Source organism: Varanus komodoensis, unplaced genomic scaffold (assembly GCF_004798865.1).
Source record: "Varanus komodoensis strain SLA01 unplaced genomic scaffold, ASM479886v1 scaffold64, whole genome shotgun sequence".
Lineage (NCBI taxonomy): Eukaryota > Metazoa > Chordata > Lepidosauria > Squamata > Varanidae > Varanus > Varanus komodoensis.
The window spans coordinates 3,171,679-3,198,266 of NW_025336273.1; the positions used below are offsets into that span (position 1 = coordinate 3,171,679).

Consider the following 26,588-nt stretch of genomic DNA (forward strand, 5'->3'; position numbering starts at 1 on the left):
CTGGTTTTCTTTTGTGAATGTTCGTTAAATGTAGGAATATCAGGACAACTGTAGGATAATCTTTATCTCTTTAATGTCAGTCAGTGGGAAAGACAGAAGATGCTCACTTGAGGCAGTAATATATTCATCCCTGTTTGTAGTTTAAACGTCTGCAACAACGCCTTAACAATCATTATTGGTTCTCGTATCTAATTAATTGTGACATCTCCCGCAGAGACATAATGGCGTTTGGACGTCCCAAGCACCTCGAGGGCCCCAAGATGCAAACGAAGATGAGTGCATGGACTCCCCTGAACCATCAGCTCATGAATGACAAGGTGAACATACGAAGCATACCCTCATCTCCCTCTCTTGGCCCAGGGAGTGTGGAGGCCTCCCGCATCTCCCCAGTAATGATGTCACTGGACATTGTACCTCAGCGGAGACAGACGGTACATGTGTGCTGAGATGGGCCCTGGGAAGTATCAGTTCTCTTTGGGAAGCCATTTTTCCCCAGTTAGAATGTTTCTGGCTGGGATGAGACCTGCTGGCATTCCAAGTCCCACACTTCTTCTCCAGCTCTTCCCAGTTCTGGTTGCTACTCTGCTCAGGATGAAATCCTGCATAGGCTTAAAAAGAAAAAAACCCTACAATTCTGACCATTCCCCAGTCAATATGGCTGGGTGGGAAATGCTGGGAGCTTTAGGACCTCTTTTTGTCCAAGGATATATCGGATTGCTTCCTCAGTCTTCCACACTGGGCCATCTTCTGCTAACAGTCTGGGAAAGCAAGTTGCATCCCTAAATTGGAAACTCCTTTCTGATTTCTAAGATACATTTTAGAAATTTAGGTTAGAAATTTTAGACTTTCCAGCTTCAGCTAACTGCATAACCGCTGAAAACATAAGAAGAGCCGTGTGGGATTAGATGAAGGGCCAGCATTCTGTCCTCCCAGTAGCAAACCGGATTCCCACAGGACACCCACTGGCACGGTATGAGTGCAACAGCACCTGCCTAGTTAGGTTTGCTGGCAGGTGATAATTCAAGGCATATCACTTCCGACGCACTTGGTCTTCCACCTGGGTCATGATGAGTAGCCATTGATACCTGCCGCCTTCCATGAATCCATGTGGTACCATACTCCATAGCTTAACTTCGGGCTGCGTGGAGAATTACTTGCATTCATCTCCTAAATCCTGTCTCCTGACTCAGTTCCATGATAAGATCCCTGATTCTAGTATTGGGAAGGAGGGAATAAAAGACCCTCTCCTTTGCTCCACATCACACATACGTTTACAGATGTCTATCATGTTTCCCCATACTCATTTTTCCCCTAATCTAAAAAGCTTCAAACATTGCAACCTGAGCAAACTATCGGGGGTGGGACGGGCCAAACATACTACCTGTTTGAGTGGGGAGGACCCATTTAGAGTTTGGGTTTAGCCTGGGAAGGAGCCAAAAGTTTTTATAGCCGTCTTTGGTCCTCCACTCTGGGGAAGCTGCTGTTGCCCTAAAAACTCCCTTTGTCTGCCCGGGGGCTTGTGTGTCTTCCCCCCATCTTCAGGGTGACAGGCTGTAAGTCGCCTGTATTTCCCTCACGAGGAGACTGACTTGGTGGTGCTTTCTCCAGAGCTCTCCGACCACCCAGAGAAATGGGGAGTACGGGATCCCGCAACCCGAACATTGGAGAGATGGGAGAATGGAGGCTGGGCTGAACCGCACGCTGGCGAGGACACCGTGGGCGGCCACTGCGCCATGTGCCCCCTTCCCCCGCCCGTGTGTCTCCCTGGCACGTTTGGTGAAAGAAACCCATGAGGGTCATCACATCCCCGTGTCTCTTCCGATGCATTTCATGGGCTCGCCACTTCTAGGGAAAAAAGCAAACACCAGCCCCTGCCCTGCCCTGCCCTGCCCTGCCCTGCCCTGCCCTGCCCTGCCCGCCCTGGCATCCCATGCATGTGTTTTCCCAGAGATTGTGCTGAAGAGGCATGGCAGGGGGTGACGCACCCACGCTTTGCTGTAAATTACAGCGAGGCCCTCCAAGGGTAGACCCTGGCCCCACTCTACCCTGGAAAGACTGGAACGGTCAAGCCTGTCTGGATTAAAAGTCAGAACGCCTCTGTCACCATCCGATGATTTTATAAGGGATTAACAGATGCAATCATAATAGAGCGCGTCAGTCCCAGGGTAGGCCCAGGTGGGTACACGAGAGCTTGGGAAGCACACACGGCGTGAATCTGTGCTCAAAGCCCATGAGGCCCGCTTTGAGCTGCACAAACAAGTCTCTGGCTCTTCCCCTTAAGGTGGCTAAACTGAAACTTGATCTTTAGGCCGTTGCTCTCTTGTGACAGAACAAAAAAAAAATTGTTCCCAGCCAGTAGGGAGTGGGCTGGTGTTCAGGAAGATCTGGTGGGTAGCCAAGTGTCCCCTCATGCATGGGGATTTGGGTGGGGGTTTGGGAGGGGGGAACCCAGCTAGAAAGAAACTGGCCCAATTTGGTCTCGCACTCCGTTCCCCTGCAAGGCTCAGCCGTTGGGTATGATCAGCTACGATGGCAAAGCCCCGCTGGAGATGGGAAAGGGGCTGGCTGTGCCACACAGACCTCTCAGGAAGAACAGAACACCACGCAAGGGAAGGAGAATGAAATCCTGAACCTCATTTATTGTACTGTCCCGTCCCTTCAACGAGCACCATTGCCAAAAGTGTTTTCCCCGTAATCCTCCTCGACCAACAGGGCGCCACAGCTTTCAATCAACAGTTCCTTCTTTTTCTTCATTGCACTCTTGTTTTTGCATGCAGAACTCAGAACAAATCCTAGAACTCGGAGCCATCCAGATGAAACTAATTGGCAGTAGCTTCAACACTGACTATCATAGAATAGCAGAGTTGGAAGGGGCCACGAAGGCCATCAAGTCCACCCCCTGCTGTTGCAGGATACCACGTTACACCATCCCACTCAGAAGGCTGCCCAGTTTCACCCTGAATGCCTCCAGTGTGGGAGAGCCCCCCACCTCTCCGGGCAGCTGGTCCCACTGTCGTATTGCTCTGACAGAGAGGGAGCTAAGCCATGGCACCTCCACAGGCAGTCAGGCAGGTGGGTGGGGGTAGAGACAGAGCCGTTGGCTGTACACCCAGCTTGGACGCTTCCTGGGAGCCTCACCTTGGTCACCCAGGATGGCCGGTGGATCTTTGGTCTGGCCCACCGGCTCTGTCCTTACCATTTTAATTTTTTGACGGTCCCTTTGAAATATATCACTGAGGGGAAAAGTTCAGTTTCTTGTGATCCTTCTGCACTCAACAGAGGTATCTCTATGACGTGGCCTTAGGGCTTTTAGCCAAAGCCTTGGATTTGGCCATACAGCCAGAATTTATATAATGTTCTAAATTAGAATTACATTTCTGGTCAAACCTGTCCTTTAACTAACTGTTGATACATTTGCAGAGTTATTTTTGGAGTTTTGTTGGGTCGTTTCTTGTACGGTCCTATTTTTTAAAATTCCGAATGCTTTCTTTAAAGGTTTTTGAAGAAAGAAGAAACTTGCTGGGGAAATGGGTAATCACCTTTTCTTTCTTAATTGCTCTGCAAATCTCATGGGCTTCAGTACTTATTATTTATTTAATTCATTCATTTTTACGCCTCTATAATGTCGATGTATCTTGAGCAGAGTATGCCTATAAGGAGCTCATCAGATTGGGGAATGTTATTCCAAATCTTTTGAAATGTGTTGGCAATTCTGTGCCGAGCTGACTTAGGATTAGTCTTGAAAATAAAACTGCCAAGGTCATAGTTCCTGGATGCAATTTATGGTGCAGTCTCACATCACGTGCTGTGTCCAGTCCTGGTCTCCACACCTAAAAAAACGGTTATTATAGAGTTAGAAAGAGGCAACTTAGATGATCCAGGACTGGAGCAGCTCCTCTAGGAGGCCAGCTTCCCTTGCAATGTCTGAGACGGTTTAGCTTAGAGAAAGGGGCAGTAAAACCTGGTGCAGAGAAAGCGGGTGGGGACAAACCTTTCTCCTCCTCTCAGTGTGAGGCTCAGGCATCACCCCACGGAGCCGGTTGGTGAGACAGTCAAAAGGAGATACTTCTTCACATGGCCCGTAATTAATTTACTTGCACAAAATGCGGTCATGCTGAGGAGCTGCAAAAAGGAGATTCAACAAATTTATGGAGGAGAAGGCTGCCAGTAGCCACTGGACGGACCCCGATGCCTCATGCTGCGCCTGGTATCCGAGAATGGCCAATGAAATGCTGCAGTAGCATCCTTCCAGAAGCGTCACTAGAGCTTGGCTCTCATCTGCTGGGCAGCAAAACCTCTCTCGGATGAAGGCAAACTGGTACAGGCATCATACAGTGAAGGCTTCCGTAATTTGTGTATTTTGACCATGCTCAGCAACTGCCTCTTTTGGGGCAAAAGTTTTAATTCGGACAAATTTAATACAGGGAAACATAGAAACAGAGCGAGTCAGAAGGGGCCTCCCGGGCCATCTAGTCTGACCTCCGGCACCAGCCGGCTCCGCTCACGACACGCCCACCATGTGCCATGTGGTGCACATGGTAGTGCAATACGTATGAAACCCTATTAAATAACATTTAATGTTTTAATGTTAAATAAATGTTTAACCCGCCCCATTAACCATATGGCTCCCAGGGTGGGTTACTGCAACAAAATAGAATACAAAACAGAATAAAATACAGATTGAACTACAATATGAAACAACATTTACCACTATTTGTTTATTTATTTATTTATTTAATAACATTTTTATGCCGTGCCCATCGCTGAAAGCCTTGGGGCGGCTTACAAGGAAGATAGATAAACATAGAATAGAATAACATCAAAAATTCGGAGTATCTCAGCCATAATTTAAAACCAATAAATAAAGACAACAAATTAACAATTAAAATAAAGTTTAAATAAAAAGGTCTTGGCCTGGCACCGAAAAGCAAATAACAACGGCGCCAGGCGGACATCTCTGGGGAGCGCATTCCATAGATTGGGCGCCGCCACAGAGAAGGCCCTCCTCCGGGTCCTCACCCTCCTAATATCCTTCACAGAGCGCTCCCGGAGAAGGGCCTCTGCCGCCTATCTCGGGGTGGGAGGGCACATATGGACGCAGGTGCTTCTTTAGATAACCAGGTCCCAAGCCGTTGAGGGCTTTATAGGTGATAACCAACACCTTGAATTGGGCCCAGACTTCAATGGGGAGCCAGTGAAGCTGACGGAGAACTGGGGTTATATGAGAACAACACCCAGTCCCCGTCAGCAGCCTGGCAGCTTGATTGTGAACCATCTGAAGTATCCGGACCATCTTCAAGGGCAGCCCCACACAGAGCACATTACAGAAGTCTAATTGGGAAGTTACCAGCGCATGTGTCACTGTCGCCAGGCAGTCGTTCTCCAGGTAGGGACGCAGCTGATGGATCAGCCGAAGCTGAAGGAAGGTGCTCCTTGCCACCGCCGTTACTTGAGCTTCTAATGACCGCTCTGGGCTGAAGAGCACTCCCAAGCTGTGAACCCTGTCCCTCGGAGGGACTGCAACCCCATTCAGGACAAGATCAAGGTCCCCGACCCCGAAGCCCAAACAGCTGACCAACAGGACCTCCGTCTTGTCTGGACTGAGCTTCAGTTTATTGGCCCTCATCCAGCCCATTACCTTGGCTAGGCACTGGTTCAGCACAGCCACTGCCTCACCTGGATTAGTTGAGAACGAGAGGTAGAGCTGGGTATCATCAGCGTACTGATGATTCCGCAGCCCACACCTCCGGATGACCTCTTCCAGCAGTTTCATGTAGATGTTAAATAGCAAGGGGGACAAGATGGACCCCTGCAGAACCCCATGGCATAACAGTCCCCCAGCACCACCTTCTGGAGTCAGCCATTGAGACAGGAGCGGAACCACTGCCAAGCAGTGCCTCCAACTGAAAACATTAAAGCCACTGTAAGATCCGCCGTACATACTTACTTGCATACTTGACTCTTTACTCGCTTCTTGGGATCTAACCCAAGGGCAGTGTAGGTGGATTTCTTTGCCCCTGTGATAAGCGCAGCATTTCCACACTGGCAGGATAAACAGCCACAGTTAGGAACACAATGGGTTGGCGATCGATTGACTGCTTCAGCACTTGGATGGGTGCTGTTTGGATGCCTGGATAAATGCAGAGCTATTTTGCTTGCCTCTGTTAAAGTGATTTCTATTGAAAGTCGTATATTTTTCTCAGTATGTAATCCATAAAGATATACATTTCATCTGTATCCTCTGTAATTGATCCACATTGCGTGTATGCAAACTCTTTTAAAATTATTTTTAGGTTTTTGTTTTGTGGTAATTTTTAGAAATCCATAGTTAAAAATTGCATGAAAAAAGAGGCAATAGGCCAGTGTATAGGGTTGGGGCCCACCCTTTGGAATCCATCGCTCCAGAATCCGCACTCTTCCTCCCGGGCTCAGCCTGGTCCTGCAAAGCAAGCTGAGCCTGGAGGAAGGCCTCCAGCAAGCAGTGCAGAAGCCCAGCGGTGCAAGCAGCAACCTGCTTGCCTCTGCTGCCGGAGGTCCGTGTGGGGAAGGGTCCTGCCGCCGCCATTCACGGCAGAGCGTGCTCGTTTGTTCATTTCATTTCTATACCGTCCAGTAGCCAGGGCTCTCAGCTGCAGCAGGCACGGTAGAGCGGCGCTGCTTGTGCAGCCCATGGGGGGGGGGCACTTCCTGGCGAGTGCCCCACGACCTCTGGGCATGCTTGCCGGGAACTTGGATTCTGGGCCGTGGCCAAGCAGGCCGGGGTCCAGGAAGCCAAAGGCAGGGCGCGCAGTGGGTTTTCTGCCCAAAACAGATGACTTGTACATCCCTACCCTCGCACTCCACTTGCTGGGGAACATGGCGTGAGGTGCTCGTGTGCTCTTGTCCGGGTTGTGGGTCTCCCGAGGGCAGCTAGGTGGACACGGTGTGAGCGGACCAGAGCAACCCTGGTTGCTTCCAGCATGGCTCATCTTACAGCCTTCCTTCCGAAGAGCCGATCGGAATCTCTGTGTGCGCTTGCGGTGTACTTCCCGGGGACCAGTGGCCAGAGAGGGACATGGGTTTCACGCCATACCTGTGAGCCTTTCCCGCCACACCTGGCGAGGGGCAGAACCTCTTGGAGGCTGCATCCTGGACCCGGTCGGCCATTGGCCCGATCCAGCCAGGGAACCCCGTGCATTTAGGGTTGGGCCCAACTTCCCCATTGTGCTGGTACAATGAATTCCGCTGAAAGGGCAGGAATTCCTCGGCCTCTCTCCTGCTCCCCCAGGTCCCTCCACCCTCCAGAGTAGATCTGGGGAGTGTGGGTGTGCTGGTTGTGGTGGGGGCTGCAGGACAGAAGGAGAGGCGAGATCCGTTTCTGCCAGTGGTATCCATTCCGTGGGAGCAACCAGGAAATTGGATCCAGCCAAGACCATGTGGGATGTGGCTCCTGTGGTTTGCTGCTGGCAAAATGCTATACGGGAGGACAAATAACTTCTGCAGGGCAGCACCCAGGCGCCAAGAAACCCTCCCCTCACTTGTTTCCCCCAGTTCGACAAATGGACGGACAGCCAGAGGCGAAGCGTCCTGGTGGACTTCTTGGAGCGCTGCTCCCTCTCGCAGCTGAAATTCTGTCTCAAGCAGCTGCAGAGTCGCGTTCCAGCTGAAGCCCTGGATTTCACCACCGAGCTTCCCAGGGTGTTGTCTCTGTACATCTTTTCCTTCCTGGACCCTCAGAGCCTCTGCCGGTGCGCCCAGGTAAAGCTCAGCCTGTGGGAGAGACTCTGCTGCAGCCCAGAGGGAGGGAAGCCGAAGGGAAAGGTGATGTCGCAGGTATTCAGAGGAGCAGGGGCAAGGAGCGGGTACCAACGAGGGCGCAAACAGGAGTGCCTTCGGCTGGCAGAGTTCAGGTAGACCGCAGCAAGCAGGGATTCCCAGTTCACCCTCGAAAGGAGGTTGTGCGGAGGCTTCCCTCCCAGGGTTGGACAAACCCTCTACATTCATCAGGGTGCCCTGACATTCAGGGGATTGTTGCGTCGGTTGGGCTGAGCCATCGCCTGGGCTTCTTCCAGCTGTGGACTTGCAGGCACGCTGGAGCGGATGCTCAGGAGCCACGGACTGGTGCGGTGACACCGCTGCGTTTGCATGGTGCTGGGTCGCTGGGTCCAGGAGCAAGGCGCATATCTCCCACGCTGGGTTCCGGACCTCCAGGCAGAAGGATCCCAAGCAGCAGCTGTGACCTTGGAGGTCCCCTGCCCACCAGAGCCAGCAAAGCTGGGCCGGCGGACACCGTGGGGGCCTCCTTTGTTCTCAGCAGGGGCCGCAGCAGCCTGCTTTTGAGAGCGGCTGTGGGGCACGTGCTCAGCAGGCGGCAAGACCAAGCGCAGCCCCAGTCTCTTCATGGCAACGTGATCTTGGGTCTCGAAGCTGGAAAGGGCCTCGGCGCACCAAGGCTGGTGGGAGTAGATCATACTTCCCCAAGCGGCTGTCCTCCAGCTGTTTTGGATTCCACTCCCATCAGCCCCAGCCAGCATGGCCAAGGTTCGGGAATGCTGGCAGTTATAGATGGGGAAGGCTGGCTTAAATGGACCAGTGGTCTGCCTCAATTCAAGGCAGCTTCATATGTTAGAAAGCGGTAAGAGAACCAGAAGAGGCCCAGGGAGCCAGCAAGAGGTAATTCCCCATCATTCCCAAGGGAATCCCAACAGATCCACGCAACTGCTTCTGCGTGTCCACCATGCATGCAGTTTTGTCCATACAGCTAAGAGTAAGGAAACCAGTGCCTGAAATTTAGCACTGTCAGCACATGTACAAACTCGTCCTGAGCCTAGCTTAGACCAGCAGAGAAACAGCCAGGTAAGCCCTCTCTAAAACTCGTGCGCATTCAGCCCTCGGGTGCCTTTGCAATTCACAGGTGAGCTGGCACTGGAAATACTTGGCAGAGCTGGATCAGCTCTGGATGCCGAAATGCCTGCTTTTGGGGTGGCACATCAGCTTCCCTCCGACTCCGTTTGAGGAAGGAATCTGGAAGAAGCACTACATTCGGACGGTGGAGGAGCTCCAGGTCACCAGGCCTAAGGTACCCGCATCATCCGCACAGCGTGAGCCTTTCGAGAGAGAAGGCGAACGCTCCTCGTTTCGCCTCCGACTGGTGGCGCAGCCTTTCATGGGCATGGTGTTTTTGACCTGGGGAACGTTTGGGTGTGTGGATGAGAGCCGCCTCAAACTTCAGAAATAAGGGTGTGGCACGGTCCTCCTGGGATTGATGCTTTTCAGAATTCAGGCACATCAGTTTCTTCTGAAGGTTTGAGCTGGCACTTGAATTACTTAATCCCCTAAAAACCACATCTGCTCCTGATTTGTTCCTTCAAAGAATTTATATAAACGCATGTTGTTGTTATTACATGACATTTCTAGACCGCCCATAGCCAAGGCAGCTCACAACATTAAAGTCGCCCATCCAGATTTCAACCGGGCCGAACCCTGCTTAGCTGCCAAGATTATGTGGGATCAGGCACTTCAGGCTATGCAGCTTTGCCTTTAGAGGAGGAGTTACAGCTCAGTGAAGGAGCCCTTCCTTTGCATGCCGGTGGTCCTGGACTTGGTCTCTAGCATCTCTAGGTATGGCTGGAAAAGAGGTTTTCCTTGAAATCCTGGAGGTCCTGAGGGTCGGCCTTTGGACCACGCTGAGGTCAATGGAGCTCCTCACTGTGAACCTGGGACCACTCGGCAGATTGGGCAGCCTGAAATTCCGAGTGGATTCAACTCATTTTGGACTTGGGGAATTTGCTGCCATCAGGCGTGATAACGGTCACTGGCTTTCACAAAGGGCTTGCTCACGTTCTTGGAGGCTACAGCTGTCCATGTTGACGATGGCCAAAAGGAGTGTGCACGATCAGGGTCGGGGGACAGCTCAGTGTGGGCCTTGCGCAACACAGACCTGTGTTCACGCCCCGGATGGAAAGAGTGTTCAAGGACAGGCTGGACGTGCACATGGTGGGCATGTCGTGAGCGGAGCCGGCTGGAGCCGGGGGTCAGACTAGATGGCCCGGGAGACCCCTTCTGACTCGCTCTGTTTCTATGTTTCTGTGAGGGTTCCGGACTGCATGGACCCTTGGCCTAATCCAGCGGGGCTGTCCTTCCCAAGCGGATTGGGCTTCTTTAACCTCTCACCTTTTTGTGGCGGAGCTGTTGCTCTTCCTGCTTTCAAGGTGTGCACTCGGTTGGACTGCTCCGTGGATTGGCATAGCGCTGCCCGTTGCCCCATAACTTCACAGCCCTGGGGCAGCCAGTGGGGAAAGCACCCGGCACAGGCAGCTCAGAAAGGAAGTCTGCAGCGTCGTGGGATTTATCTCGCCCGCACCTTTGTTTCCTCCCTTCAGACCCCTCCGAAAGAGGCCTTCGTGGTGGTTGATGTCCAGCCGATGGCAAAAGAGGCCCCAGAGGTGAAGCAGTCCCTCTTCTCAGTCATCCCTTCCGCGTCTCTGTTGGGAAAGAGGACGGGCAAGGGGGCAGGAGGCCTCCCTCCGTGGCGTTCTTCGGATAAGCATCCGACAGACATCGTCCGATTCAATTACCTGGACAACCCGGATCCAGTTGAGCAAGCAAGACAAGAGTAAGACACCCCCCTGTTCCCATCTTCTGATTGTCAAACCAGGCTGGGCAACCTGGGGGGTCTCCTTCAGTGTATCGCTGTGCAGCCCGCAAGGGCAGGTGGCGGCACTGAGCGTGGTCTGTTCCCCCCAGGCGTGCGTGATGGGAAGTGAGGCGGTAATTTCGTCGTGCATGAGACCGACCGACCGACCCGTCAGGTTTCATGGCACCCCCGCGTTGGGTGCCAACTTCGGTGCAAAAGGAAATGAAGGGAACCTCCTGGCTCTGCTTCAGGGAGTCTGGGTGGACCTGGAGTCCACCAGCATTCTGGAGCGGGGAGACGAGAGCAGCCGGGGGCACCTGAGGCCCCGCCAGGCCTGTTCCTGCAGTGGGTGCAGGCCAGCAAGGAGGAGGGTCAGCGATGCCCGGGAGGCAAGGCCTGGCCCAACCCACAGGGATCCCCAGACAGGTTGGATTGCGACTCCCATCATTCCCAGGCAGGATGGGGTAGTCACACTCGCTGCCCAGCACCTTGGGAAGGTGCCAGGCTGGGGAAGGCCGGGCTAGATCTCGCTTTGAACTCGAACTCGGGGGTCCCAGCGCCGGCCCAGAAATTGTGCTGCGCTTGCCGACTGGCACGTAATTACCGCCTCCTCACTGGGGGGGATTTTGCTGCCCTCCTTTCAGCGGCTTCTGTTTCTGGATGCTTGAAAGGGCTTGTCAGCATTTCGGAACACGAAGGGGGCCGTTGTGTGTGCATTAAGGCCTCTGGCTGGGGAGTTGCGCGGCCGGGATTCCGCCGTCTGTCCCTTAGGGTCCGCCTGCTCCCAGGTAGGCCCACTTGAGATTTCAGCCCCAGTCTCTGAAATGAGAGCCGGCAAAGCAAGTGCTGGGCCTGGGCATCGTGTCTGCCCCAGAAAGGATTTCCCCTCTTCTCTGTCCAGATGCTTAAACGTGTTTCACGTTTGTTTTCCCAATCTTGACCCCAAACTGCAGCAGAAGGCGAGGAGGAGGAGTCACCCCAGAACGCAGCCAGAGAAAAAAGAAACCAGGAAGCGGGACATACAAACTGCGGAAAGCAAAGTCCTTGGCAAGTATCGCCACGGGGCCAAGTGGGCCCCTGTCCTCGGCGGGGAAGGGGCCATCTCTGCTGGGGAAGCTGCTGCAGAGCCCCCTTATTCCTCCTGTGTTGCTTTGATCCGCCCCCCCCCCCCGAGGCTCCAAGGCTGAACAGAGTTGGTGTGTAACCTGACCCACCTCCCTTTTGGCAGCACAAACTCTTCCTGGATGCAAGACTTTCAGGACGCACGCCTCAGGGAGGGAACCCCGGGGATGTGCCCTGGCAGCCCCGGGCAGGACGGGACGTGCCCCGTGAGCACCTGCAGGCCTCCCGCTCGGCGTGTTCTCCGCACGCGGGCGCACTGTTGTGCCAGGCCTGCGGGCTGGGAGAAGCGTGCCAAGGCGACGCCACCGCCGGGCACGGCCGAGGGCGCTTCTGGAGCAAGGCCGACCAGCAGGCCCTGCCCCCACTTCCCAGTCCGGCTCCTTCCGGACCGTCCTCTGTGTCCCCCAGCACGGTCGCCCTCACCTGTGCGGCGGGCAGGTCAGCTGCTGCGCAAAGCACAGTCCAGATGACGTGCTTCGCCCAGACTTTCTCGTCCTTGAGGCTGAGACCCGCCCCCCCCCCCCCCCCCGCGAGCAAGCTGCCAGGGCACAGCACGGGGCTGGAGGCTTCCCGCTGCTGGGCCAGCCGCAGTGTTGCCATTAGGCGGCAGCCCTGGGCCTCCGAACCGCGTTCACAGCCACTTTGCGGGTGCTCGGCTCTGCATCCCGCCGTGCCTTCGGGACGGCAGCCCTGCAGCGCCGGCCCAGGGCTGCAGCCACACGCGGTGCGTGCCGCGCTTCAGGGTGCTGTGACCTGACCTGTCCCGCTTCCTTGTCCTCCGGCAGCTGCCTGCAGGACTGCCACGAGCGCAAGCGTGCAGGACGCAGGTAGAGGAAGCCGCCCGGGGCCTGCGGCTGTTCGCTCCACCGTGCCCGTTGGTGTGCCTGCCACATCCTCTCACGCTGCGCCACAGTGCCTGGCGCATTACGCTCCCGCATGCCCACCTGGCCCTCCTCTGGCCCACCCCTGCCAACCGTTCGGCGGAGGCTTTTAGCAACCCGGCATAAGGCGCTGCCGTCCACGCGTGGCCCGCGTCTCCCGGTCTCCTCGGCTGCGTGCAAAGTAAACGGACAGTGCCGGCATTGGACTCGGCCGCGGGCCCTCATGCCGTTCCCTGCCTTTGCTTTTTAATGCTGGATTTCTAAGGAAGGGTTCCATGGGACGAATTTGCCGAACACCTTGGCACGCCCCCCAACCCAGGCGGGGCTTTCCTGCTCAGCTGAACGGCGGGTCAGGGAGCGGGGATTCGGCCTGTGCTTTAGGGCTCCAGCGTGCAGGTGCAGTTTCGGAGTGGCTCTTGAACCCACCGCCTGGCTGGGTCTTGCTGGCGGCCGGGCGCGTGTTGCCCAGCGAGGCTCGTCTGCCAGCATTTCTGGAGACGCCAGAGCTAGTCAGCTCGGCCCCCGCCTGAGCTCCCTCTTGCTCACGCCGCGGTGTCTTCCTCTGGCTGCTCTTGCCTCCGCGGAGGGTTTCGCCGGGGCTCCGTTCGTCTCCTTCGTGGCAGCAGCCTCCCCGGCTGCTGGCCCGTGTCCAGGCACACGTCCAAGGGCAGGTCGCCACCTGTAAAGCCCCGCACGGGGCCGAGAGCTCTGCGGGAGGCCCTCCTCTCTGCCCCGCCACTCTTGGGGGCAGGCGCGCGAGAGAGGCCCTCTGGCGGCTGCTTGAGCGCCCTGCTGGGGGGCCGGGCTGGTTCAAACCGCTGTCTTCCTGCAGGCAGGCAAAGGCCTCCTTGTCCCTTCTGCCCTCCCCTCTGTGTCTCCCCCGAATTCAGGAGGCAGCTGTGACGTCCCCGCCGGGAGGGAGGAGCAGCGGCTGTGTGGTCGTGTGGCGCGTGTGCAGGTCCGATGCAGACTCAGTGGATCCGCCCCCGGTCCCAAACAGGCCTCTGGCATCGGCGCAGGTGGAGCTTAGCTTCCCGGCCTTCCCTCTCCAGACCGCTCACAAATGCGTTGCCGCAGGTGGCCTGTTTGGGTCGGGGGGCTGGCTTCAGAGCTCCAGAAGGTTGAGAATGTTCTGGCGGGATGAAGACAGCTGTGGCTCCTCCTCCTCCTCCTCCTCTCCTCCTGGCCCACTGGTCCACCCTCTCCCAGGTGTACGGCATACCTGGAGCCCCTGATGGGGAAAGCACGTGGGCAACAGGCCCGAGAGGGAGCAGGTAGCCTTGCTTGCTGCCACTGTGGGAGGTTGAAAGGTGCGTGAGTCTCCCTCCAGGTGTGACTCAGGCAACCCTGTTCATGAGGTGAGCAGGAAGGGGAGAGGCACCTGGGGCAGCAGCTGCCTGGGAGCCCCACACACTTTTCATGCCTCTAGAATAAACAGGCCATCCACACTGACGCCCCTGCAAGCAGGAGGGGCCTTCCAGGATGGCGTGCTGAACTCTTGGCGGCCGTTCCTTCATCTTATGGTGCAGTCTCCACCCCGCAGGTGCCTCCGAGGGCTTAGCGTGCCTGCACAGGTACCTGAAATGCTGTCACAAAGAGGAAGGACAAGTGCAGGACACAGAGAAACGGATTCACGTTAAAGGAATCCAGAACTAGACGGGCAGCAGGAAGAACTTTCCTGGCCGCCAGAGCACTATGACCACGGGATCTCTTTTCTGGGGAAATTCTGGGCTCTGCCTTGCTGGAGACAGTCAAAAGGCGCCTGGGCCATCACCCCGTGGGAAGGTGCAACCGAGCGTCCTGCGACAGCAGGGGCTGGCCCCGGGGGCCCTCTGCCCCCCCCATGCCTCTGGGTGCTTCCGCACGTGCTGCTGAGTTCCCCCACCGTGCATCCCTCCCCCGCCCCTTGCAGGAGGCCTCTGGCCCAGGTGGCGGGAGTGGCCACTGTCGTGCCGGTCGGGTTCCCACACACGTCGTCGTTGCTCCATTTGTGGGCTGCCCCATAGTGTGTAGGGCTGAGCGGCGTTACGGGAGGGCGGTCGCAGCGTCTGCGTCGGCCGGCGAGCCGGGGCTGTGAGCGCACGTGGCTTCGGAAGGCGAGCCGTGTGCCGCTTCCCTCCAGACTCGGGCCTTTCTGCTTGCTTCCCAGGCGTCCCTCTCGGCCGGCCGTGGCTCGCAGCCAGACGCTCCCGTTCGCCCAGCCTGGGCTGCGTACGAGCCAGCCGGCTACCCCGCGACCCAAGCGGCAGCCAAGACCCTCGTCCGGAGCGCCCGGTGGAACGCTGGGATACGACCGGCACCTGCCCGGGGGCCGATCCCGCAGCTCAGCGAGAAGGCGAGGAAGGCCTTTGTGCGCACAAGCCGGAGCTCGCCAAGTGAGGGGACCGTCTGCCGCCGAGTCCAAACACAGATGGGCAAATGTTTGAGGGGGGGCATGAAAACGTACAGCCCTGCTGGGCAAGGGATTGTGGTGGGCTTTGGATCTGGGGCACGTTATTTTCTAGCACTTTAGTGCACTTACCTTACCTCGCAAGGAACCCCAAACAGCTCACGTAATCCACCTCCTCCCCATTTTATCTGCACAGCAGCCCTGTGCTGTAGGTCAGCCTGACCTGTGAGTGGGACTCCCCTAAAACCGTGCTGTGAGCTTCACGGGCAAGCGGGGACTAGACCTTGAGCCCCCAAATCCTCGTCCAACGGGCTCACCGCTGCCCTGCGCTGGGTCGTCGGAGATGCCCAGGCCTCAGCGGTTTGCCCTCGGGTTAACCACCGGGTATGTGGCCCTGAACTACCCAGCGGTCTGGGCTTGCATGTTGTGCTGCGCCACCCATGAGAGGCCGAGCGTGCACGGAAGAGGCCGGGGCCGGGGGCGGTAGGCAGTGCGGCCCCGACTGCATGCAGAGCGGACCAGGGTGTCCCGTGCACAGAGCTGGCGGGGGGCCGGAGAGCCACTCGCAGCCGTTCTTCTGAGTACTGGTCAAGCCCCTGGATGTGCCGGGCGTGGAGGCAAAGCCTGCCCAAAGCTTTTGCAGGCAGAGAGGCGAGCCGCCCGGCCCTCGTCCGAAACAGGCTGCTTCACACCCGCAGGAAGACGTGCCGCTCCCAGACCGGCCTCCCTGCACGGAGCTCCTGGTTGCGGCGGCCACGTGTTAGGTTTTTGGCGCCAAGTGCCCCTGACCATGGCAGCCATGCGGATGCCTCCCCTATCCAGTGGGCATCATCTGATTTCTGTATTAAAGAGGGTGGGGGGGTTGCAGCCCCCCTTGCCTCAGCTCCCCCTTCTGCCTCAGCGCTGTTCTCCCAGCCGCCTCTGGGCCAGAGTCCTTTTTACTATCGAAGCTGCATTCCTCCTCCTGTGTGGATGGACAGACCTGGGAGCTGCGGGGCGACGTCTCGGTTGTCTCTTGGGTGTGCGCTCAGAGTATCTCGGGCGCCCGAAACGAAACCAGCAAAGTAGCCCTCATGCAGAGGCCAGAACTGCTTTTGGCCCGGTGTTTCTCAGGCTGAGGGGCTTCCAGGCTGCCTCAGCCAGGTGCAGCCATCCTGCCCCCAGACCGCTCAGCAAAGGCAGGAGGTGGTTCCATGCTTGGGGTCTCTTCTTTTTAAAAAACCTGCTGCCCGTCCTGATGGCTATGGAGGAAGGGCTGAAACGGGTGCCAGCAAAGGTGCAGAAGTACAGCTTTCCTGCTGGCGGCTGTGCAGTGATGGGGGGGGGGGCTGCCTTCGTGGCCTGCTTGGGGTTGGCCCCTGCAGGAAGAGATGCTGGATTCGGGTAGGCCTTGTGTCTGACCCAGCATCGAGGCACTGCTCACGTTCCCAAGCCTGACGTGCAACTTGAAGACCAGGGAGCACCTTCCCCTTTCATGGCCCAGGCGTAAAAAAAGAAGCCGCACTCTTCAAAGGAGATGTGGGGTGTGATGGCGGGGGCGTGTTTGGGGAAAGGAGTGCGCAGGCGCTTAACTGTGTAAAGGGCTGCTTTGCTCTGGTTTCCGCCTGCTGATGTTGATCAGTTCTTCTTTCACCCGTTAGCATCCCCGCTTTTCAGAAGTCAGCCTTGGCAGATTCCACCATCCAGCGGGGGATCGGACGCAGAGCAAGACGACGGAGAGAGCAGACTGTTCACAGCGTCGCGCTGAAAGGCTCTCCAAAAGGAAGCTTTGGCGGCCACGGTCACCTGCCCGGGGCCACAACGCAGCCTCTGAAGAATGGCTTGGGTGAGGATCAAGCTCCGGCGAGGAAGGTGGCCGTGCTTCGACAGGGCTGTGCAGCGGATGGTTGGAGAAGCTGCCTTGCGCCCTCGCTCAGCCGGGAGCTTGCCCGGCGGCGTCGAGCAAGTCACTGTCTCTCCGCCTCAGTCATCAGGCTGTGAAACGGGACTGGTGGCACGCGGTCTCCCTCACAGGGTTGTTGTGAGCGTGGATATTCTAAGGACTGCAACAGCACGCTTCTATGCACGTCTACTCAGAATTAAGTCCCTCTGTATTCAGCACGGTTTGTTTGCAGGTAAGTGAATTTGGGATTGCCACCGAAAGCAGTAAGTGTTTTAGCACAACGCTTCTTGCTAAACTGACTTTGACTGCAGAATTACATAACAGAGAAAGGCGAGGGAGAAGCTGGCTTTTCAGTTTGGGCACATGGCTGGAGCGTAATAAATAATAATGGCTAAGATAACCGGAATAAACCCGAATCATGTCCAGTATCAGAGCCACAAGGTATTGTCCTTGCATCCACCACTGGCTCCCCTGGCCTCTCCCTTTCCTTCTGTGCATCATCAATACCCTTCCAGGTCTCCCCAAGATCGTAACTTCTGCGCAGCAGCATCTTAACCTCTACCTTGTTCCCGTCGCTTTATAAAGCGGCTGGTCTGGCGACGATGCCCGTGTGGTCCTGTGACTGGCTGTCCGCTTAGAGGCGAAACACACTGCGGGGCGGGGGGGGGGTCTCCCCAGGCATGCCAGTGTGTCGGTTCATAAAAGAAGAGCCGTGGTGGGCAAGCGAAGGCCTCAGCACAGGGCCTCCTAGGACCCCTGCAACGTCCAGGGGTGCTGAGCTGCAGTTTCCAGTTGGGGGAAAAGCGCGCGCGTGGAGGGAATTGGCCTGCTTGTGCCCCAGTGGGGCCTCGCAGCCTTCCACGCTCGGACGTCTGGGGGAGCAGCTCGCGGGATCCCTGGCCACGGCCTCCTCCCTGGGGCAGGTGTGAGTGCGGGGTATCTGGAGCTTACCAGCTTGGGCAAGGCAGGTTTCCTCCATCCAGGGAAGGGGTAACTGGCCAAGGTGGGTGGACACGTGAGGTTTGAGGTCGCTGAGGTTCTCCGGTTACGTCTTGTTCCTCCCCTCACCGCCTTTGTGCTTCCACACACAAGCATCCTGGGGTTTTTTCCCTTACCAAGGGCAACTGAAAAAATCCATTTTTAAAAATGTGCCTTTGTCCCAATTGAGAACATGCATTCCCCCGCCCCCCCTCCCAAGCCTCAAGTACGAAAATGCCACTGGGGAGGATTGGTGCAAAGGTGCATTTTCAGCAGCTCACATTTTCAAGCACCAAGACCAGTTCAGGAAATTGCAACAAAATCCCAAGAACTGTGCTCCTGCCGACGTTTTGAGTTTACGATCAGGATCCACCCGCATGATTTGCACCAAGGAGCACAGTCCTCACACATCCTTGGAACTAGAGGCATCAGCGGCACAAGAGGCCATGACCTTCGGGGAGGGAGTCGGGCCCCACGTGCGAGAGGAGGCCTGCCTGCCCCGTGGCCTTGCTCCCGAGCGCAGCCCTGTGGCAGAAGCCCTGCCCCAGCTCCTGGGGCCAGGCCTTGAGCGCCCCCAGGTGGCCCAGGACCTGCTGGTGCAGGTACGGCGGGAGGCGCTTGCCCCGTGTGGCCAGAACCCTTCAGCACAGCCGCGGCACAGAGCAACCTCGGCCGATCACGGAATCGGGGAAGAGCCGAGTGGGGAGGGGCCAGAGGGCCACGGATCGGTCCAGCCCGCTGCTCAGTGTGGGACCTCGTCACACCATCCCTCTCGAGGGCTGTCCGGCTGCACTTTGAATGCCCCGGGGTGGGAGAGCCCCACACCTCCCCGGGTCGTGGGTTCCACTGGTACTGCTCTCACGGTCAGGAAGATGTCCGGCTGGAATCTGACCCACGTCTTGCCATCTGGGATGGCGGAGGAGATCCCGGCCTGCCTCTTTGTGGCACCTTTCCAGGACGTGCAGACCGCTATCGCATCTCCCCTGTCTTCCCTTCTCGAAGCTAAACGCGCCCAGTTCTCTCGCTCTGTCCTCGGGCCTCGTCTCCAGTCCCCGGACCATCCTCGTTGCCCTCCTCTGAGCCCTTTCCAACTTGTCTGCCTCTTTCGTAGACTGCGGCGCCCGGAGCGGGACACAGGACCACAGTTATCGGGTGGCGCAGGGGCCTCGATTGCCGCGTGCATTAATGAATGGCCAGAGCTGACAAAGTCGTGCAGAGGCAGTTTAATAGGGACAGGAATAAATCCCAGCAGCACTTTCCTGTGAGCCCCCCATCCTTTCCACAGGCTCCCCAAAACATGTGCAAGTAGCCGTCCTAGCCCGTTGAAAAAACCCCAAAGTGGCAGTTCCAATGATCAGTAGAGACCAAACCAAACTGGTTTTTGTATTTTCAGAGGAAAAGCCAACCTGCTGCGTTAGCCGGTCCTAATTAAGGCATTCCCTTACTGTTGCTTTTAGAATTTTGCTTTAATTAAGGGCACAGTCCTATACCTGCTTGGACAAAAGAGTCCTACAACTCAGTGAGGCCGTTGTGGGGACAAGCTCTGCCTAAGCACTCAGGATTGCAGCCTTTCCAGACGGAGACGTGCCGAATGCCTTGGGCAGTGCAGAAACCCGCACGTCGCCCAGGAGGGAGGTTTGGCGTCGGACCTCTGCTGAGCAGTATTCCCTTCCCCAGCCGCTACTGCCGCCACCTGCACTGTGCCCCTCAGTAGAAGACCTTCTCCAGGTAGGCATTCAGGAACATCCCTCCGGGGTCCAGTTCCTCCCGGATGGAGCAGAACTTCTGGAAGCCGGGATACATCTTCTCGAAGTCCCTTCGGGTGCATGTGTGGGCCTGCGGAGAGAACGGGCGTCAGCCTCGCCCTTCGTCGCCCCCAGAGGTCGTCCTGGATGGCACTGAAGCCGCAAGTTTGGAACCGGCACGCTACAGACTGGGGGTGGGAGTCACGCTGCTCCAGAGACACCGGGGGACCCCTGGCAGTCGAGGGGGGCTGCTGCCCACCTCCCCCTCTCCTGGGGCCGCACACCTTCCGCACGGGTGATGTGGGCCCTCCAGCAGGACGTTCTAGACGGATGGCGAGAGAAAACGGATGCAGCAGAGGGACAGGGAATTGGGCGGTTGGCTGGACCGCTCCACACCTTTTGCTATTATGGATGGGAGACGGCAGCACGGCTGGAGGCGAGCGGGTATCGCACGGCTACTCTGAGTAGCTTCAGAGCCAGCGGTCGGCACGGATCGAACTGGCCCGTTTTTCAGCAGGAGGGATGGAACGGAGGCGTCCGTGCGACCCGGCCAGAAAGCCTATGAATGCCACGCGGCTGGCGTTCTCCCGGTGTTGTAGCCACGGGGCCGATATTCCTGGCAAGTTGCCTAGCGCACTGAACCTGTGGGCGCTCGTTCCTTGCCCCTGGAATCCCACCAGGCCGCAACAGAAGGGCTTTGAGTAGGGCCCCTCCTTAGTTTGGCCTCCCCACGTGTGGGCGTCTTTCTCTTGGTTCTTAGAGGGCTTTTTCCTCAAATTGTGTCTGTTTTACTGAGCCTTGGGAGGGCTCCTGTGCTGAAAGGGGGCCCAGATGTACAGTGCTGCCTCGGCTCACTAACTCAATCCCTTCCAGGACTCTGGTCGTGACCCAAACTGGTCGTGAGCCGAGTTAAATTTCCCCATAAGGTTCAATGCAAATAAGGTAATCCGGTCTGTAACCATTTTTGTTTTAATCAGAAGAATGTGAAGCAAAGTGACAAAGAACAACAAAGATCACAGCCATCTCCCCGCCCCCCCCAGCACGACCGCGATCGCGCCTGCCATCCCAGCAGGTGCCCGTCATCCTGGCGCACTGGGGGGGGGGAGAGACAGGTGTGGTCTGGGCCATCTCTCCCCCGCCCCCAGCATGATCAAGGCCACTCGGGTGGCGGGGGGGGAGATGGCCTCGATCGTGCTGGTTGGGGGGGTGGAATGGCCGAGATCGCGCCCGTCTTCCCCGCAGGAGCGCGACTGCGATCCTGGCCATCTCCCCACTCGGGGGGGGGGGGGGGATGGCTGTGATCTTGGTCCCCACCCAACGCGGAGTTCACAACCCACGTCAGAGTTTTCACGGGATTTTTGTTCACGACCCGCTTTGTCCATGAACCAACCGAGGCATTCATGAGCAGAGGCGCCACTGTATTTTAAACACCATACGCCAGCCTGCGCCTTCGTCGGTCGGCCAAGATGTTTCTGAAGGACCCCGGGCTGGATTTGCCAGCCTCGCCACCGTGAACCGGGGAGCATGGTATGTTCTGGGACTGACGCCCTGGGCAGCAGGGGCCCTCGCTCACCGGCCTCCCATCTGGGCTGGCCCCGGGGGCGCATGGAGCACCACCCACGCTGGCCATCGGCTCCGGCGGGGCGCACCGGGCAAGGCTCCGCGAGCATCTGGAGGCCTGGGCAGCGAGCACCACGAGCCGCTCTTCTCCTCTTTGGCCAGGAAACGGCCCCGCTAAGCAAGTAACCACCCCGTTGGCGGCCTTCCAGGGCGGCTCAGGTCTGCTGCCTGAGGGGACAGCTCAGTCCGCTTCATATACAGCCGGCCCCGCTTCCCAGGAGCTCTTGGCTCACCCCGTGGAGGCAGGGCTCTTGTCCAGACGGCTCGTTGCCCCGAGGCCCCTTTTGGGGCCAGCGTTCATCCCTGGAGAAAGGACCTCCGGTGGCAGGGCTGCGAAGGGAGCTTCTTCCGCCTGAGGCGCTGGACAGGCGCAGCCACTCAGTGGGTGAGAAGCCAGGCTCGCAAGGGGTGGGGTGAGGGGGCTCTTGCCAAGGACTAGCAGTTGGTCCTACACGGTGCGCGGCGATTCCATCAGCGTTCCAGGCTGAGGAGGAGGCGTTTTGAAGGGTCTGGGGGTGGGACGCCCTTTAGCAGCCACGGCCCCAGGGCTGGAGGCAGACGTGTGCACCCTTTGTGAAAACGGCCTCCGAGGCTGCTGCACCGGGTCTGTGCGAGGGCCGCTTCGTGTGGCCCCCGGGAGCTGCCGGGAGCTGCCCTAACCCCCGGCGCCCCCAGATAGATGGCACGGAACCCAAGAAGCTGCCCTAGGCCAGGCCAGGCCAGGCCAGGCCATCTCGCCGTCTGTCCGCTCTGACTGGCAGAGGCCCCGCAGCACCCGCTGCCCGCGCCTTGAGATGCCAGGGCTGCATCTTTCCCCCCACACTGCTCCACACCGCGCCGGAGGAGAGGGGCGGACTGCAGCCGGAGGGCGAGTTCCTCCCCTGCCCCTCCTGCCCCCCCGTACCTTGGCCCAGTGTGGTCGTCCCCCCAGTTTCTTCATGAGGCCTTCGTAGGCGAGCCAGTAGTCAAGGCGCGGGACGTCCTTCCCGTAGGGCCTGGAGGAGGGTGTGGGAGGACACGTGGGCTGAAATGCCCCCCTGCGAAGTCGAAGGGCCCCCACCCCGCCCCTCTCCAGGAACCCTTTCCTGCACTCCCTCCTCCCGCGGGACCCCCTTTGTGGATGCTCCGGCAGGCTTGGGGGTTGGCGCGGCTCATGTTGGTGTGCTGCAAATGTGGGTGCGGGGCTGGAGTCCCCCCAGACCTTCCCCCGTATGCTGAGCGGGTGGGTTGGTCCTTCAAGGAATCCTCCAGGTTCCATGGAGGAACCTGCTGGGCCTCCGGAAAGGCCTCGCCCTGGGGCCGGGGCAGGTGCCCTTACCCAGCTGACCCAGAGCAGGACCCAACACCTTCCAGGTGATGCCGCCAGGATTCATGTGGGGCCCAACCGCGGGGCGGGATGCCCTGTGACAGTGGTCCCACAGGCCCGGGGGAGCTCCCTGCACGAGTTGTGTCAGGCGTGGCTCCCGGGGCTTGTTTTGCTGCTGCTGTTTTTGTTGTCCAAATGGTTCTTCTGGGGAACACACACATCTTACCCAGGGAGCTTCTGGGAAATAAAAATGACGGCTCCCATGGAAGTGGCCGGGCTGCCATTCCCCCACCCGCCCCAGAAGCTCTCTCTGTCTGTGTGATGCTGGCATTCACAGAGGTGCATCCTGGGAAATAAAACCTGTTGGTTGCCAAATAGAGGCAACCATGAACATCAGAAAGAACTTGGACAGCCCTCCGAGTGGATGGCGTGACTTGGTGTCCTGCAGCAGCAGGGGGTGGACTAGATGGCCTTCAGGACCCCTTCCGACTCTGCTATTCTCTGATTCTCTGCTCTGGAGGCATGCTGCTTCTATGGGAAAAGGAGGCTGGTGGCCACAGCTAAGGGGCAAAAGGAGGGCGAGTAGCCCCATTCTCCTTTTCTCCACAAAACACCCCCCAAATTCACCCCCCGGTGGACTTTTCCCGCTCATGGAACGGCCTCTCCTGCTGCTGCTGGTGGGTGTGGGACAACCCGTGTCCACCAGGCCACTGGGCAGCGCCCTCCGTACCTGTACATGATGATGTTGATGTAGCAGCTGTCCCTCTGGAAGCAGGGGCTCAGCAGGATGTCGTCCCCCCGGGCGAAGCGCACTTCCACGGGGAAGTGGGCGACCACTTTGGGGCTGCTCTGCAGGATCTCCTTGAGCTGCAGCAGCGCCTCCTTCGTCTTCTCACTGCCAGAGGTCGGTGCAAGACACACGGCCAAGACACGAGGGCCCGTTAGAATGGGGCAGCTTTGTTCGTTAGGAACCCACACTGGCCGGTCGGGTTTAGTCACATCCCACCTCCCTGCCACTGTGGAACTCAAGGTGGCCACGTGTGGCATCCAGGTGGTCTCCCCTCCAAGCTCAGGCCAGCCCCAGACCTGCTTAGCTTCAACAAGGCGGACACCCTGGGTGCCTTCAAACCACGCTCCTTGACTTGGAAGGGAGCTAGTTGTGGAAGGAAGTGGTGCTGGGGAAGATGGCAAGGCACCCATCCTAGTGACGGAGGCTCAGCTTCATCACCAGCCTCACCAGCCGCCCAAGCCCCCTCCGACCCTCGCCACGGGCTCCAGCTGGGAAGACGAGGAGGCCATGCTCGGAAGCCAGAACATTCCTGCTGGTCCTCAGCAGAAGGACGGGTTTGAACCTTCAGCAGCTCCTCTCCCCTAGTCAGCACTGCCTTCTCCAAACTGGCTCTCTTCAGATCTGTTGAGCTTGAAGCCCCAGCATCCCCAGCCAGCATGGCCCAATATGGTTGGGGTCAATGAAGGTTGTCATGCAACATCTGAAGAGCTCAATTTTGGAGGAGGCAGGCGATTCTGGGGCTCAGCTGGCCTTTGTCCACTGGGGGGGAACCTCCGGCCTAGCAGCTCTCCCAGGTCCTGAAGGGCCACATCCTGCCCGGAAGGGGTGCTGCTGTTTCCGCTTACATGGGGATGGCCCAATCCTGCACATGCTGCTTGAAGCGACACTCGTAATTGAAGATCTTGTAGCTCAAGTTGACATTTTCGGTCTTGCCAGTGAAGAGGAGCCAGAAGAAGAAACGGTTGATCCAGGGGACCAGGAAGGGCAGGAACGTGCTGAGAAGCGAGCAGAGGAAAAGGCCGGTGGAGGAAGGCGAAGCGAGAACCGAGGCCACTGAAGGCGCCTTCCCTGGCAGAGGCCTGCTCGGCCGGCACCTGGGAGGCTTCCTGCTGCGCAGCTCTCAGCTCCGGAACGTGCTGCTTGGGGAGACGAGCCAGGCCCCTGCACCCTCTCCTCCCAGGAAGAGCGTGGCGAGAGAAGGGCTTTTCCAGCGGTCAGGAAGGGATAACGGGAAGGTAAAGGTCCCTGCACGCACGTGCGAGTTGTGCCTGACTCTGGGGCCGCTGCTCATCTCCGTTCGTAGGCCGAAGAGCCGGCTTTGTCCGAAGATGCTTCCGTGGTCGTGAGGCCAGCGTGACTGAACACCAAGGTGCCCAGAATGCCATTACCTTTCCCACCAAAGTGGTACCTATTTATCTGCTCGCATTTGCATGCTTTCAATTGCTAGGCCGGCAAGAGCTGGGACGGAGCAGCGGGTGCTCACCCCGTAACGCGGATTTGAACCGCCGACCTTCCACTCAACAGCCCGGCCCACTGCACCACCATCAAAATCCAGCGTTTGACCACACATGGTCAGCATCACCATGGAGCATTGCTGGAGCAACCGGGCAAGCAGAAGTAGCCATCTGTGGGCTTCGGACTTTGATAGCCTGCGGATTTGTGCAGCGTGCTTTTTCCCCTCCGTGAGGGCTAAAAGGCCACACAATCCCACCGGCCTTCTTTCGGCCTCAGCCCACAAGGTGGCAGTGCAACCCCAGTCCTCACACCGCTAGGAATGCGACCAGATGAGATTCTGCACATGTTTGTGTGCATAAGCCTGGCAGATTCGCAGAGCGGGTGGAAACCTCTCTCTTCACAAGTAAAAAATACATCTTCCCAATACCAAGTCTGTGGGTTGAGGTTCTCCCTGCTTTGATTCTCAGGGCTCCGAGGAGGGTTTGGAAGCAGGTGATAAAGTTCAGCTGGAGTTGCCCTGGACGGGAGACCACCTAGGACAGGAATTCTTCCCGAGAGACATTGCTGGGTATGAGCTGAGCTGACGTCCACCGCACCGGCACCGGCCGATTCAGAGAGGCCCAGCGCCCCAGCGGCAAGCCCAGCTGCGCAACGCGCTTCCTTCTCTGCTTCTCTGGCTCATCCCACCTGGCCTGGCAGCCGCAGCCACAGGGTCTGTGGCCCCAGCTGCTTTTGCAGTTTGCATCTGTGTGTTTCCCCCTGCCTTGGCGTTAGGATAGCTATTATAGAATGGTTTGAACCTCCTGTATATTTAGGTGTGTGTGATGTTTTTATGTGTAGGTTATTCAAACCGTGTTATGATGTGTAATTAGCCGTGCACGTTATATTGTAAATTGCTCTGATATTGTTGTGAGCCGCTCCGAGCCTGGTTTCACTAAGAAAAAGTAACATGCAATAAACTGGTGCTGATTAGGAGGATTGCCTTGAGCCTGGATTTAATCTAAACTGTAAATCTCCGAGGCCATTTTTTGGACTTTGTCTTCCCCTCTCTCCTGACTTTTTGCTTGATGAGGAGTCCTGGAGAACTCAAAAGCTTGCACAGTTTTGTGGGATTTTGGCTGGTCATCATAAAAGGATTGCCAAATGGTGGGTTTGGGGTTCGCCCGCTTTGCTTTTCTTCTCCCCACCGTTAAAGCGGCTCTTTTGGAACCGGAGATGGGCCTGCTGAGCTATGCTGCAAACCCACACCGAAACCTACCTGATCCAAAGAAGGAACTCGAGCAGGTAGTACCCAACGGCATAGTCCCAAAGCCAGCTGGCGGAGGAGGAGGGAGCCTGCATGGGACACACGCGACAAGAAAGGGGTAGGATCGGGGCCCCTGTGCCCCTGTAAGGCTCACAAGGGGATGGCCAAGCCCCATATCAGCCTTCGACTCTCTGGTGCCTGTCAGATACGTGGACCTACAGCTGGCATCACACTGAGCCACTGCTGGCTGTGCTGGCTAGGGAGGATGGGAGTTGTAATCCAGGGTACCGGGAGGACACCACGCTGCGGAACGTTGCCTTGTATCGCAGGGGATCCGGTAATCTTGGGGGCTTCCTGCTCTCCTGCGGACCTGGCCACCGAGACAAGGTATCTCCAGAGGTCCTTCTCATGCCTCAGGAGTGGGGGCCAGGAAAGGGTCTTCTCAGGGTGGCAGCCCATCTCCAGAATGCCCTCCACAGGGGGGGCTTGCCTGCTGCGGCACACTGGGACTCCGGGCCCTTTTCCCGTCTAAGTTTGCACTGAGTTGCACCTTTGAACA

At 57.6% G+C, this 26,588-nt stretch overlaps 2 protein-coding genes across 2 annotated transcripts in view; one reads left to right on the forward strand and one right to left on the reverse strand.

Annotated features, from left to right (window-relative positions):
* Positions 1-215: 215 nt before the first annotated feature.
* On the forward strand, positions 216-16,754 carry FBXO16 (F-box protein 16). The gene is made up of 9 exons (XM_044450301.1): positions 216-317; positions 3,496-3,531; positions 7,531-7,737; positions 8,894-9,058; positions 10,362-10,594; positions 11,575-11,662; positions 12,523-12,564; positions 14,768-14,993; positions 16,648-16,754. Exons 1-9 carry the CDS (start codon positions 222-224, stop codon positions 16,752-16,754), a joined length of 1,200 nt encoding a protein of 399 aa, XP_044306236.1. The 5' UTR covers positions 216-221.
* A 2,820-nt stretch (positions 16,755-19,574) lies between these two features.
* Positions 19,575-26,588, reverse strand: part of LOC123033611 (L-gulonolactone oxidase-like) — a 36,575-nt gene continuing 29,561 nt past the window's right edge. Inside the window, exons 8-12 of the mRNA XM_044450302.1 lie at positions 26,042-26,118; positions 24,174-24,323; positions 23,269-23,433; positions 22,137-22,227; positions 19,575-19,703 (exon numbers count right to left, since the gene is read on the reverse strand). Coding sequence (XP_044306237.1) covers positions 19,575-19,703; positions 22,137-22,227; positions 23,269-23,433; positions 24,174-24,323; positions 26,042-26,118 — 612 coding nt within the window. The remainder of the gene's footprint in view (positions 19,704-22,136; positions 22,228-23,268; positions 23,434-24,173; positions 24,324-26,041; positions 26,119-26,588) is intronic.

What these genes read in the sequence shown, in the direction of transcription:
- FBXO16 (XM_044450301.1), top strand. Translation starts at nt 222, where the DNA reads ATGGCGTTTGGACGTCCCAAGCACCTCGAGGGCCCCAAGATGCAAACG. An exon ending in TCCAGGTCACCAGGCCTAAG is followed by an intron (nt 9,059 to 10,361) that starts GTACCCGCATCA and finishes TCCTCCCTTCAG; the next exon opens with ACCCCTCCGAAAGAGGCCTT. An exon ending in CGCAAGCGTGCAGGACGCAG is followed by an intron (nt 12,565 to 14,767) that starts GTAGAGGAAGCC and finishes CTTGCTTCCCAG; the next exon opens with GCGTCCCTCTCGGCCGGCCG.